This window comes from Pyxicephalus adspersus, chromosome 12 (genome assembly GCF_032062135.1).
Source record: "Pyxicephalus adspersus chromosome 12, UCB_Pads_2.0, whole genome shotgun sequence".
Lineage (NCBI taxonomy): Eukaryota > Metazoa > Chordata > Amphibia > Anura > Pyxicephalidae > Pyxicephalus > Pyxicephalus adspersus.
In genome coordinates this window covers 3,318,313-3,333,676 of record NC_092869.1, presented here as the reverse complement: position 1 = coordinate 3,333,676, position 15,364 = coordinate 3,318,313, and the positions used below count along the sequence as shown (strand labels likewise).

At 37.0% G+C, this 15,364-nt stretch overlaps 2 protein-coding genes across 3 annotated transcripts in view; one reads left to right on the top strand and one right to left on the bottom strand.

Moving 5' to 3' along the window:
- The window catches only part of LOC140342306 (SLAM family member 5-like), a 10,677-nt gene extending 4,765 nt beyond the window's left edge, over positions 1 to 5,912 (bottom strand). The window contains exons 1-4 of one of the 2 annotated variants that reach the window (XM_072428446.1): positions 5,744 to 5,912; positions 2,635 to 2,961; positions 1,347 to 1,604; positions 70 to 120 (exon numbers count right to left, since the gene is read on the bottom strand). In XM_072428446.1, the coding sequence (XP_072284547.1) occupies positions 70 to 120; positions 1,347 to 1,604; positions 2,635 to 2,961; positions 5,744 to 5,813 (706 nt within the window). In that variant the 5' untranslated portion in view covers positions 5,814 to 5,912. Of the gene's footprint in view, positions 1 to 69; positions 124 to 1,346; positions 1,605 to 2,634; positions 2,962 to 5,743 lie in introns of both variants that reach the window. The other variant, XM_072428445.1, reaches the window with a different exon arrangement.
- Positions 5,913 to 14,477: 8,565 nt separating this feature from the next.
- LOC140341616 (NACHT, LRR and PYD domains-containing protein 3-like) overlaps positions 14,478 to 15,364 on the top strand; it is an 18,010-nt gene continuing 17,123 nt past the window's right edge. The window contains exon 1 of the mRNA XM_072427413.1: positions 14,478 to 14,746. The gene's annotated coding sequence lies outside the window, so the exon portion shown is untranslated. The remainder of the gene's footprint in view (positions 14,747 to 15,364) is intronic.

Here is a 15,364-nt window from a genome sequence, read left to right as displayed (position 1 = left end):
GGTATATGTCAGAGCTTTAATAATGTATAATAATATGTGACTGGGAATGGTGCATTTGTGCCGCCTTACCTGTAATTGATTGTGGTGACAATATTCTTTCTGTGCTGAAGTCGTTCTTACCTGCTGATGTGGAAAACACAACTTTTAGCACAATTCATTAATAATTACACTTTGCATTAAAACCATAGTAAGGGAGCTGTTAACCCCAAAACCCTTATAGGTGGATTCTAATTGGCTTCTTAGATATCTCAACAACTCATATTTTAAAATTGCCCCAAAATGAGTTTCCAGCCGTGTGCTGCCATCAATTCTCATTAAGTAATCACTCCTGCAACTAGAATCTCCGTTTATTCAGCTTTAGACAAAAGGCTTTTCTTTATCAGCCTCTCATACTGCCTCTCTCAAAAAAGATTTTTAGGGGTGTTTTTGACTTTATATTAACTTGTAATAACTTTTCTCTATACAGCATTGCAAGATGTGGAAAAACTGAAAATGTTCTTGTTTGAAACTAGAAGCATTCTGATTGGCCAACTATTGATGAATGGCTTAGTTTACTAACAAAGCCACATTATAATACAACAGAACTGATAAGGGGATCATATGACATTCTTAAAAAAAAGTTTGGGTTGGCATTAGAGTAACCCCATCCATGGAACAAACCTATAACCCTAATGGATATTCCAGCTTTAACCTGGACCTGGACTCTAGCCGTAATGCTGGGGAAATGTCATAGAAAACCTTACAGATTTTAAAGATATAGGCTTTGTTTTTGGACAGAATAATATAATACGGCAGTAAAAACAACAACAAAAAAAGCTATGGGGGACAATCCAATATACACTAACTTAAATAGAGGATGAGGGTGCTATTACTATATTATTGAAATGGTTGTACAGTTTGTGTGCAAACAATTCTTTTTTTTCCAAATGTACGCATCTTATGCAGGTTACAAAAGGAAAAGAGACAGCACTGCCATCTGCTGGTGAAAAGTGAATTTGCCCCTTTATTTGCCTAAAGAATGTATAACCAATAACAAAAATGTCATAAAAATAAAACTAATAATAAAATAAGTCTTTAAAAGCTATGGCTATGTTTTTACCAATAGGTAGTAAAATAAGTCATAGTACTAATATACATTTATTTGAGAAATATAAAAGGATTCTAAAAGCTGTGAGCAAATTTGTAGTGGACAAACAGGAAATTAATATATAAAAGGGTCAGGGGCAGGCAGCGAATGCCCTATGTTTCAGGGGAGAAATTCTAGAGCAACTAATTTTACTAAGTGAGATATTCATGACAGGTGCACTTAAAGTATAGTACTAGCTCAACAGTAAGAATAAAATCACCTTGTTTGCAGTAATCCCAGGGGGTGACGGATTTGTATATGGCATTGATGGGGTTTTGAGCTGAGCAGGTGACGGTGACCTCTGGATCAGGATCATATACATAGAGAGTATTGGCTGTCAGAGCTACATCACCAAGGGTGGAATGGCTCCAGGTGACCGTAACATCCGACTCATTCACTTTGCAGGTGATAGCCATGCTGCAGGTCTCATTATCAACGAAAACATGTTCAATGTAGACATCTTCAAGCAATAATTCGCCTGTAAAGAAGAATACCAGTGTGTGATTTTTGGTCAGAAAACAATAACTTTATTAGAGTGACTCACTTGCCAGTAACAATCCTCTTATCTTTCTGTCTATACAGACATCTGTCATTTACAATCCCTATTTAATGTACAGCGATGTATAGTAAATGGGCCCTCTATAAATACTGTTTATAATAATAATAATAAGCAATATAAAATCAACTATGAAAGACATCATTCCTAAAAAGGCCACTAGATGGCTCCAGCTACATTGTTTCAAAGTAGAACGCTGTATTCCAAATAGATCTTTAGCACATTGGCACCATCTAGTGGCTTCTTTTGAAATTTATGCTATTACCTTTTTTATTCTATTTTTACTACGGGAGTTCTTTTTTACTTTATAATTGAGGCATTTTACTCTTTTAGATCAAAGCTTCAACAGATTTAAATAGGCAACACTTAAAATCACCTGTTTACAAATACGTGTGTTTATAGACATTTTAGGTGGTAATGCCTAAAGCTTTTAAAAAAAATAGTGTGGGGTCTCCTGTCAATATAGAACAGACCCTTTAATAGGTTAGGAACCTTTCTGGATAGCAAATGGGGCAGTGAGCTTGTGAGCCCCCCTTTTTATAGAGCCTCTGGAGTCTGGCTTTACATCAAAGGAATAGGCAACAAAAGCAAAGTCCCCTTACTTTTGACAAAAAACAGCCACCCATAATGATAGCAAGAATCATCATTGGACAATTGGTATGAGCCTAACTGCTGAAATAAAATGGGGAAGTGAGAAGAACCCCGGATAGAATGAGCCATTGTCCATGAGACAACTCTATTCTCAACAATATCAGAAGACAGAAGGCTGTATTAACACTTTTATATCATTGTTAAACAACCCAGCTGAGTCGTGTAATAATTTAAGTCCAGGTTGTAATGATACAAAATCTGGAAAAGTCCGAAACTTAAGCACTAAAGTAAAGAAGGGACTATTTTTTTAACTTTTGTATAGTTAAAACAAGCCACTCCTTTACGTTTGTATATAACTTACTATACACTCGGAGTTCGTAGTATTGGGCACACAGTTGGGTCTTGGTTGTTGAGTTTCTCAGTGTACTTGCTGTGTAAGTTCCTTGGTCTGCTCTGACCAGCTTTGTTATATTCAGTGACCCATCAGCCATGGCATACACTTTTCCTCTGTAGCGTTTGTCTCTGACCTTGATGAAGCCGCCCCGTCCCGTGGTGGCAAAATGGTTTCCGGCTGATAGCCAGGTGATATCCCCCATAATTCCATCATGTTCCACTCCCAGGATGACGTCTTTGCCCACAGTGCCATTCACAGTTCTCCTTTCTCCACAAAGGGTGTCACATAATATACCTGGTGAGGGTTAAAGCAGATGAAGTTATAGATTGTGTTTGTGGCAATGACCTTACAAGGGATTAGTAGATACTCTTAAAAATTTGACCCTTAAATGCTATGGGTTGGGGTTACCAATAATATCAGAATTATTGCTATACTTAGTTTTGGGGTTAGTGTTGTTTGGCACAATAGTTTCAGGATAGCAAGTTCTTCTGCACTACCCAACCTTCTGGGTTGTGGAAAGGACCTTGACATCATCCCATACAACGTAAGGCTAATAGACCTGCATTGAAGTGGGTGATGTGGTCATACTGGTAGCACAACATGGCATATGGGGAGGCTGTAGGGGGACCAGTCTAGTAACGTAGCACTATCGAGGCAGGGTAAGTTCTCCTAAAATATCTTTAGACAAAACAAGCTTTTATCCTTTGCAGTAGGAAAAGGAACCCATTTCAAGATTCAATAACAGAACCCCACGTTTAGCTTTAATGGAGCTTCACTAACCTTCCAGAACCATTAAAAACTCTTCCCTTGCACAGAACCCTCAATCCATAGTTGATCCAGAAAAAGGTAAACTAAATCATTATAATGCTTAGTCCAAATCCTTTTAATTATACAAACTACTACCAGGATCAACCATTTACAATGATATTTGATTAGTAAAATATTGAGTTATTTTTATATATTTAGCTTAATAGATTGTAAGCTCTTCAGGGCAGGGTCCTCTCCTCCAGTGTCACTGTCTGTATTCGTTTGTCACTTGCAACCCCTATTTAATGTACAGCACTGCATAATATATTGGCGCTATAAAAATCAATAATAATAGGACTCTATTGATAAAGGATTCCCCCAGTCAATCCCTCTAAAATTCGCTGACAGATGGTCGTATCTTCCTACCTTTCCTTTAAGTTCCTAATAAAATAATGACCAAATCTCCTGCCTAGTGGCCAATAGTCAAAAAGCATAGCCGTCACAAAGAAAATAATGAGTAAAGTATGAGTGAATTGACATTGGAATAATTTCTATAGAGAGCCCTTAGAAATCTCTCCAGCTCTTTGTTGAAGCCTTCTAGTTGGCTGTAACTAGTTCCTGTAGAAGTTCTCTATAGGTGTAATAAGTGAGTTTCTATGTTTCCTGGAACTTGTTTATGTAGAAGAGAACCAGTTCCCTTTGTCATTATATTTCATTGGGGAAATGTGTTTTGTTGTATTGGCAGCTTTTCACATTCACAGTGCCTGAAAGTCTTATGGAAGTCTGGCATTTCAGCAAACTCAACAACTTTCTAGAGCTGTTTACATACAAGATTTTGGAGTCTTCCAGGGAGCAATGTTTACTGAGGACCTAATGCCATGCTTTGAGTATAACCAGCTCTTGTAATTTAAGAATTTATTAGAGTTTGCTGCACATTTTACATAAGGACACAGCACCATCTACTGGTGGCCTAAAATATGCACAACACGGTTTTGGCAGGATTGATTTTCAAGGTGTTCCTAAAGTGTTGCATATACCAAAGCATTCATTCCTCTCGTAGGCTCATCTCTTCTGAAGTTTTTAATTGTTCTCTGTTTTGCTGAAGAACATTCATACCATTTATATTATTACTGGGAGTGATGCTTATGATTTTTTCTCTCTGTTTCTATATATATGGACAAGGGCCATTCCCTGCAGAATGCTGGCAGGAGACATACTATTCTATTCTATAGCTGCATAATAATGAACATGAATTATAGTACTAAAAACACCTTTTGTTTTGATACATTTGGAATGTACCCATATACTCAAGTGTAAACCAAGATTTATGTGCCGAGAATGCCACTGGGAAATGAAATCTTGTTTTATACTCAGGTCACACCGGTAGGAGACATTGTGCCCTCCTGTAAAAAGTATAACCAGCTTTTGCCATCCAAGATATTTTTACGGTTTGTTACACAATTTACATAAGGACACAGCACCATCTACTGGTAGCCAAAAGTATGCACAAAATGGTTTGGGGGAGTACTGATTTTAATTGTGTTCAGTTGTGCTCTCTGCTTTGCTGAAGAACATTCATTATATTTATCTTTTTTATATGCTTTTTATAAATTAGTTTGGAGACTTAATCATACCCAGTGAGCTGTAGGGTCATTTCTGTATAAGCAGTGTTTTTAAAACTTTTTCTCGGAGTTGATCCTAGTGTAGGATTTGGGTCATTAATAAGAGAGATCTCGAATATTTTTATAACTTTTTTTTTTATTTTTTCTATTTCATCTTTCTAACTGACTAAACTGGTTATTATTATTGTCAGTCCAGATAAACTGTGCTTCTCTCCGCATCATATTACAAAAATTTGCAAAACAATTTTTTAGAAAACACACCATAAAAAGCCAAAATGTTCAAAGATAATCTTCCTTTGAAAAAAACTGTGAGGCCTCTTTATAAAGCTGTGAATGTGACATTGACGGAGAATCAATCACTGCCATTGGTAGCAAACAGACCTGGAAGAGTTTGAGTCCCCTGTACCTGTTGCCCCCTCTAAAAATGCAAAAATAAAAAGGTTTCTATGTAACAAGAAACAAGAGAGTCTTCTGAAACAAGAGAAACTATCAAGTAGGTCATCATTTTTTGCCAGATTTGTCACAGGTAAGTAAAATTGCCCAATTAGTATTTTTCAATATAAAACTACTGCAATCAGCGTGTACGCATCAGGGTCATGCAACTATATATCTTAGGCAAAATGTAATGCTAATGTATAAATCTATTTCTGCAGGCACATGCCATGTTTAATAAAAGAGCAAATAAAAAAAGGGAAAAAAAATCTTACTTTTTTGGAGATAGAGCAATAAGAATCCAATCCAAATCCAAACCAGATGAAGCATCTTCCTAGAGATCATTTGGAGAGTTGTGATGAACTGAAGGCAATGCTGTACTGTTACACAGCATGAAAAAGGAACTTGTTTTGAAATTCAGGACAACTGCTGATTTTTTTTTTTTTTAAACACCTTATAGGCCCTATGTAACAACATAAATTGAGATTCCCTCCAAATCTCATTTACTATGCTCTGCCGGACTGTTTGATATCCTTCTATAACAATATCTACTATGTCCGGGAAATCTTTTTGCCACATTTTCACATTAGAAACTGATAGGGGCTTAATAAACGTAGGCAGAAGATATGCATATATGTTTGAAATATTAGGAGGTGATAAGGATAACAACTTGTCAAAACCATTGGGACGAAAAACATCCACATATTGTAATACCAATGATTTAAGGTAAGACATGACCTGATTATAATATAATGGGTGAAGCGCGCATTGGGGGATATTATAGGTAGTCTGCAGCTCTGCCAATGATAGTTTGGTTAGATCCTCCGTACGGAAAAGATCTTTCAAGTATAGTAGACCTTTATTTTTCCACAATCGGAAAGCTGCATGCTCTTGCGCTTGTGAAAACATAGGGTTCCCACAAATGGGCAAATATGGAGATAGACGGGCTGGTAACTTAAAACGTTGTCTAACCACCTTCCATGTGACCACAGTATCTCTGATTAATATATTGTGACACAAAGGAGCTGGAATCCCTGAAGATTTACAGTGTAACAAGGCACAAGGGTCCCATGGGTACGACATAGCAGTCTCCAGGTACACATTGGAATAGCAGGATGTCCCCTTAAGCCAGTCTACCACATGCCGTAACAGACAAGCCAAATTATAAAGTCTAACTGCTGATTTTTAACCATGAGGGTGGGACTAAGGTTCTGTATATTGTTGGTTCTATATATTAAAGCTCCTTTAGCAACTACTGCCTCGTTCAGGCTTCAGTGGCCATTGGTATTTAGGTGACCCAACATCTTCTATACTGGGATTGTTATACTTGACCATTGGATTTTCCCCAAGTGAAAGTGCAAAAATTGGGGACAATATACAGTAGATATAGGTTGATAGTAAAATATGAAGTCATTAATAGACAAAAGTATCAGTAGGCTTGTAAAGACTTAGCTCAAGGCAGACTCGGGTCAATGACGTAGGTCAGTAGACGTAAGGTATCAACCAAACCGAGAGATGAAAAGCCATTGTCTATTTGTTTGAACTCTACAGTGGTAGACTTGATCAGAGGACAACTGAAAAGTTGGCTTTGGTGATGGAACCACCAGGCTCCCTCATTGCAGTTTCTGGCTAGTGCTGAGATACTACATGCAACATCTCACGAGTGGTCAGCTACTCAACCACTGCTTAACATAGAGTTGGGTCAATGTTACGAGGCATTTCTTCCTAGCCAATCCTACACTGGGTGCCAAAGTGACACTTGCAGCAGCAAGGAGAATACATAATTAGATTTCTGCTCTCTGCTCAGCATCCCCTGCTTCCCTTTAGCTGTGAAGCCTGAGATGTATCTTCTCAGCATCCCCAGCACGCTCTGAGGCCATGCACAGCTGAAGGGGATTTTAGGAACAGATTAATCCCTGGTTTCATCCTGCCCTGCCATTGGTTGTTAGGACTTTATAGCCTCTCTTCTTGTGGTCACCAGTTTCTTGTTGTAGTGTTAGGCTGGGCTGACCTTCTGCTGGTATGTGTATTGCTTGGATTTCCTGTTCCTTACCCTGTAATTGTATGCTGCCTGGACCAACCTTAGCCTATGACCCCGACTTTGACTTTTGTCTTTACCTTTAAATACCTTGTTTAGTGGACTGATTACCCTCTGTTGGCATCTCTTGTACTGCATTATCTGTGGGCTCCGGGGCCTTCCCCAGATGCCATCCTTTGTGCAGAGAAATCCTGGGGGTAAACGTAAGCTGGTATGGTGCAACTACCTTCCCAGGGCAGGGGCTTGCTATAGATGAAGAGTGCTGTTTTAGATTTGAGGACTGGCATCTGGTGACCACTGGCACCAAGACAAGGGCCTTACAGTCTGCTTTCCAAATGCCCGCTGAGCTTACTTTTTAGATTTTAACCCCCCTTGCGGTATTCCCGTGTGTAACTCACACTTGGGGTGGCCAAAAACATAAAAAAACACTTACCTTGTTCCGTTGGCGTCCCCCGGGGTCCTGCTCATCCCTGCAGGTCTTCTTACTTCGATCTTTAGCTGGCGACTACAGGGATGTTCTCCGGGGATTCCAAGTGGCGGGAAATTTAAATATTTTGTATTGGATTCAATACAAAATAGCTGTATTGAGTCCAATACACAGAAATATTGATATTATATGTATATATAATTATATTATATATATATATATATATTATACCGTTATATTACAAGTTTCACAATGGATTTTTTTTTTTTTAAGATTTTTGTTTTTTTTAATTTAAAGTTTATTATTAAATTTATTAAATATTGGACATATTTTTGTGAGTTATGCCTAAGAATTATAGCCTACAATGTAAAATAAATTTTCATATAAAAAAATGTAACGCTTTTTGCACAAAAATACGGAGAGAATTAGAACGCTGGGGGGTTTAAAGGTGTTATAGAAGCATTTTGAGGAAGAAGTGCAAAAAATAACATGTTGCCTCTTCTTATTCCCCTCCAGTTCCTGTGTAAGACAACAACATTAAAAAGCCTCTAGTCAGTCATCTTAACCTAGATCCTACATGCCTAACGCATGCTTGTTAAGCCGACCCCGCAGCATGATTGTCCATATGGACAAGCACTTGTTTTTTTCAAAGTTGGAATCTGCTCCGCTCCTAACTCCTATCAACCCCCCTAGCGGTATTCCCAAGTGTAACTCCGGGTGGATTTTCTAGGCAAAAATCGGTATTCCCGAGTCATACTTGGGGTCGTTTTTAACTAAAAAAAACACTTACCTTGTTCCGATGCTGTCCCCCGGCGTCCTTCTGGTCTCCGCAGGTCCTGGGGACACGTCCTCCTCCTCCGATCTCCAGCCGCAAAGTGCTGAGACGAGATCTACGGGGCTTCCTGGTGGCGCCGGGGTGGGCGGGAGGATCGGCGGGAAATTCAAATAATTTTGTATTGGATTCAATACAAAATAGCTGTATTGGGTCCAATACAAAGAAATATTTATATAATATATATATAATTATATTGTATATATATATATTTTACATGCTACTGTACACTTTCATTATGTTTAAATTTTTTTTAAACAGATTTTTGTGTTTTGTTATTTAAAGTTGATTATTAGATTTATTAAATATTGGTGAGTTATGCCTAAGAATTATAGCCTACAATGAAAAATATATTTCCATGCAAAAAAATTGTACGATTTTTTGCATGGAAATTTGGACGAATTAGACCGCTAGGGAGGTTAATTGGAAAATCAGCCAAAACTACTCACTAAGACTTACCTACACTCCCTACCTACTATTCTGTATTCCCAGGATAAGGACTAGAAACATCATTAGGATAACATAATAAGTGAGCAGTGGACACAGCAAGGGCAGTCCTGAATTTCTAGCAGAACCAATATGCTTTTTTCAATATTATCAGATAGATATATAACTCTTCCAATGGTGTATTTATTATACCAAAGGTGGGCTAATAAGGGAAGTTAATTGCTAGGGTATAGACACACTTTATAGGTGAGTTGGTGTAAACCGTTCATATATGCCAGCCATGACGGTGTTGCACACACTGTTACTGATTCTAGTTTCAAGTTCATCTTTTTATTTGTTTTTTTGTTAGAAAACATCACATGATCACACAATACATAGAAATGGAGCTCATGTTTGTCATACAGACATCCAGACTCCTCCAAGAGTTCACAAAATACTTAAAAACACTTTTACACATGGCCCAGCTCGTGACATTTTAATCTGTTACCAGGCTATAAATGTTAAGAATTTTGGTACTGTGCAATAAATGTGCTTTAGGCTAAGTTCTAGCTGATCTCTCTAGCTGCAGGCACTGTGGTGCACATAGGTCTTTCCCTCTACAGGGTTGGCACATTCCCCTTTAGAGACATTAACTATACCTTTAATAATTATTTATATACAACTATATTCTACTGCTGCATGACTCGTAGTTCCTTATTTCACTGTGGTGCAGTTCATTCTCAAAGTTCAGAACAGAGAAATTGAAGCATGTCAAGGTAAACTTGTCCTGTTGATTCTTCCAGCAGTGACTCGGTAGCTCAGCTACTTGGTTCCTCCTTTTGGAGTAACTCTGCAGCTCAGCTACCCTGCTCTCCCTCCCAGCAGCTCAACTCCCATTGTTTCCTCTACCAGAAGTGGTTTATAGCTCTATTCTCCCTACTTCTTGCTCTCAACAATGACTCTGCAGCTCAGCTACCCTGCTCTCCCTCCCAGCAGCTCAACTTCCATTGTGTCCTCTACCAGCAGTGGTTTATAAGCTCTAGTCTACCTACTTCTTGCTCCCAACAGTGACAGCTCAGCTCTCCCTCCCAGCAGCTCAACTCCTCTTGTTTTCTTACCAGCAGTGACTTAGAAGCTCAGATCTCCCTACCCCCTGTTTTTAGCAGTGACTCAGCAGCTTAGGTCCTCCTGCTTCTCTTCCATAACAGTGATTTAGCAGCACAGCTCCCCCTCCCAGAAGTGACTTGCCACCCTAACTACCCCATACTTCCCTTCCCAAAAGTTACTGAGCAGATCAGCTTCCAAAAATCACTCAGCAGCTCAGCTTTCCAATAGCCCCCAGCTTCCCATTTTCCAGACATAAATCTGGAGTTAAAGCTTCCTCTGCTTTCCTTTATTATCAGTAACCCAGCAGCTCAGCTCCCCCTGCTCCCTCTTCCAAAAATTATTTGCCATCTCAGATCCCTTGCCCAATAAATGAATTAAACAACTACTAATTCTTTATTTTAGCTTTCAAAAATAACAAATGGAATATTAAAAACACACACCCACACATAGCGGGCCTGATTTCCCAAAGCTCTCTAACAATGGAGAAGATAGACTATTATGTGAGAACCCGGGTGATCCAGGAAAACTGGAATGGATCCAGGATTGAAAACATTATTTAAATAAATTCATTCCATGTTTGCTGTATCACTCAGGTTCCCCCATGATAGTCTATCTTCTGCTGTCTTGGGGAGCTTTAATACATTAGGACCAATGTGTCTGTACAACAGCTTCAGTCCTGTGAAATGAGAAGACCTTTTTACAGAATACACATGCTGTACTTAAATCAGTTAAATACCACCCTATGTAATATTTACTTTATTAATGATATGGAAAAAAAGCATAACAAAACAATTACATTTTTTTAGGTTTTGTTGTTGGTATGTGGTATTGGTTCTTAGATCTGCATATAACCCAGCAGTATGGTATACTGCCAAGTGACCACTAGATGGCAGAAGAGTAGAGTTGCATTGGATTCAGGAAGAGAGTCTTGTGCCACAGAAGGGTATTTATTGTTTTAATAAAAAGATAACATAAAAGGTAAGGGGTTTTCAGGCAAATTGTTATATTTGTATTTATACACAAATCAGGTATTGCAGTACAATAAACTTATTCAGATTGGTATGACCTCGAACTTGAGTATTAGTCGATACCAATTTGGCCCTAGAGGGGCACTAGACATTTACCTTTCTGAACAAAATCAACAAATACTTGTGTTTTATATGCAAATCAGAAATTTTATTTACTTTACTATTTATTATTTACTAATTTTTATTTACTACAGATCAAAAAATCCCCCATTGTTTCCCCTTTTTTGGCCTATTGAGTATCTTATTCTTAGGAATGAAAGACTTTCCTCTTTTCATTGGACCATCTAACTATTCTTCCTTTTCTGATCCCAAACCAATGTGGACTTTCTAATTAAGGAATATGTAAGTTAATACTTTTTCTTAAGCTTTTCTTTTGTATATCACTATATCTCAAAATATGAAGAACTTCTAATAAAATTTTAAACTGATACTTCAGTAATCCAGTCAGATATAAAACCAATGAAATCTCTTTACAACTTTAGATGTTATTTTAATAGGTAATAAGCAAAAGTTTGCACTATTCCTACAAAGTATTTATAATTAATATGAAAGTGTACTTTAATTTCTCTTACTGATGTATATCTGTTACTAGTCAAGAAACTTTTATATATAGTATATTATGTTGTTAGTATATGACACACATACTAAGCTGTATATAAGCTATTGTCACGTATAACGGGGGGGGGTAACAGAAAGGTGTATTAACTACTAGGCCTCAAATGACTAGGGAAAAGGGAATGGTCACCCCTTGCAGACACCCCAATCTAGCCCTAACTCCTAACCGTATGAGTATCCCCTGATGGTGGGAATGCTCATACACAGGAACCTAGGCCCTACTAGCCCTGTATTGCCCTGGCAGTAGTGTCTGGCTTGAGACTGCTGGTTCCTTCCCCTATGAAGGACCCAGTGTCTCCCTGAGGCCTAGTAAACAACTAAATAACACAAAACACCAATACACCAAAAGTAAAGCAACTTATCTTATAGCAGATATCAACAGGAACACAGGATGGCACAACACTCCAGCTATTTACAACCCAGCAGTGAATATCAACCGCACAGCATGAAGTGTGAGGCCAGACTAAATGGAGGAGCAGTAATGACCACCAGCTGCAGCTGATACAAGGGTGCGGTCATTACAAACAAAAACACAGAAACAAGTAAAAACAAAGAGGCTGTCAGATAATCTCACATGCAGCTTGTCTGACAGATCCTCAAACTTCCATCACGGAAGGGACCGTGACAGCTATATATATATATATATATATATATATATATGTGGACAGCCACTGACACTACAATTGCTTGTCTTGTTTTATAACAAGGATGATGAGCTTTCCTTTGTATTCAATGAATATGCATATATATATATATATATATATATATTTATATATATATACCCTTTTCTCTTGTTTGTTTATCTATGCACTAATAATATTATATAATGAACTGATTAAGTATATTTCTCTGCTATAAATTCTTCTGGCGAAACGCGTCGGGTATTCTGATTCACATATAAAACACAAGTATTGTTTAGTATCAACTAAAACTCAAGTTTGAGGTCATACCAAACTGTATAAGTTTATTGTACTGTAATACCTGATCTGTGCATAAATACAAATATAACAATTTGCCTGAAAAATCCTACCTTTTCTGTTATCTTTTTTTGTTGATTAATCTTAGAGTTGGCAACTGGGCTAACATTTAAGCCTTTAACTTTCTTAACTTGCACCAGATAGAGATTAAAAAATATTTTTTGCTCTTTATTCTTTTTATTATTGAAGCTGCAGCTGTACCTGGAGGCCATGGAGAGAGCCATTAAAGCCAAAGAACTATAACAGCTAGAACACATGAGCAGATTTTCCAATCCCATTTTATAAAAAATCTGTGCATCCTAATGTTCCGAATTCTGGAACCGACTGATCACAGAAGACCATATTTCTTGAGTTCTGATTGGTTATAGAGAGATCAGATTTGTTGGTTAATATCGATCCAAAGTACATAAGGTAGATTGTGTGTATGAATGGTCAGGTACGATCGATAGGAATTCTACTTGTTTCTACCTGGGGAAAAAGATTGGAAAGAGCAGAATCTTGTACACGTTTGTTCAGCATTTTGAGGAGAAGTCAAGTGCAAAACTGGCAACATATGTGCGTGTGTGTACTGGGCCTAAAAATGTACAAAAGCAATAAGAACATCTATTTACTTATAGGGCACATATGATGCAGTCTGGCGTTTGCGGGTAATGTTTGCACATGCTATAACTTGCAGCACCTTTTTTTTTTAGCTATACAGGAAATGGATACTTTGAAAAACCATGTTCATTGTATTTTTATTTTTGATTTTATTTATTTATTTCTTGCATTATTTTAATCTTTTGTGTTATTCGTAATATTATTTTGCAATTCTTTTTATTTTATTATTCTTTGCATTAATATTTTTTAATGTTGTTTGTGTTATTTTTATTATTATCATTTTTGTTTTTTATTCTTGGATAAAAGGCGGACGTATATCCTTTAACATTTATATGATGTTGTTAAAAATATTACATTTTATTGTATTATTTAATATTATTATTGCATTATTTTTTTTCCTAATATTGTATTTTTTAAATATTTTTTTTTCTCTTCAAGAATAGAGCTGTTTATATGAAATAAGATTTGTATTATATTATTATTTTTTATTATTGATATTTTATTATGTAATATTAGGATATTATTTATGTTATTTTTAATTCTAATATTTTTCTGTTTATGTTTTTTTTTTTTTTTTCATTCTGATGACTATTTTATTATTTGTTTTTTTGTGTTCCCTTTTGCAGAATAAGGTGTTTTTTATGGATTCAAATTTTTGCAGCTCCTCATGCAATATTAGATTAATAATTAAATATAATCATTACGTTGATATTATATAGTATTCATACATGATATAAAGATGCTGTTCCTGTTGCACCCAGTGCTGGTGAACACACAGCAGTTACATTTTAATTTCTATTTTTAGTTTGCATATTTTTGTACTGGCGTATTGCATCAGATATATAAAAGTGAAACTGAAAATAAAACCTTTATAATACAGCTGGAGGGGGGTAGGATTGGGCTAGCTGTGACCTTGACCACTAATTTGTTAGCACAATTTTTTGGAGGGTACAGAGAGCAGCAGGAAGAGGGAGTGCCTGGAGGTTTGCCTTCTTTCTATCTGCCAGCTTCTAACTGATCTCTCATCAGAAGCACTTTGACTGTTCAGAGATCACAATAAGAAATATACTCCTGGTATCTTTAAAGAAAACAATATTTTCTTTTTTATTTTAGGCATCTCTTTTTAGCAACAGAATTTTTCTGCTTTGTCACCATGCTCCTCCACCCCTTGTTATGAGCTTTCAGCATGAAGGTATGCTGAATCCAGCCAAACATCTACAGTGCTCAGGTAAGTCTATGAAACATGTCATCCTGCAGAAATGTGTCTTACAATGTTCTATTCAATATACTATAAATATCATATATATATATATATCAGTATGTGCTGTAAGTATAGCATCGTTATAAAATGGATGCTGGGTACAAGGAAAGTTTAATAATATGCTCTCAGCATTTCATGGCAGATGAAATTTAAACCAAACATTCCAGGGAAACATTTAACACTTTGACATTATGCTAGGGTGAATGTTTAGTGAATCAGGAATGTACAGTTATAATTTGCCCTGGTATGTGTGGTAATGTTTGAAGTTACCTATGTTCTGTTTGCTGGTGAGCTCAATTGAAGTCAGCTTTTAGGTATTTCTTATTTTTAAGATGAATACGAAAAGTTACTGGTAAAAAGGGATAGGGAGGCGTACATTGCCATAGGGAACAAGTACCAATACAGCATGGGGAGCCATGTATTGCCATAGGGAACAAGTACCAATACAGCATGGGGAGCCATGTATTGCCATAGGGAACAAGTACCAATACAGCATAGGGAGCCATGTATTGCCATAGGGAACAAGTACCAATACAGCATATGGAGCCATGTATTGCCATAGGGAACAAGTACCAATACAGCATA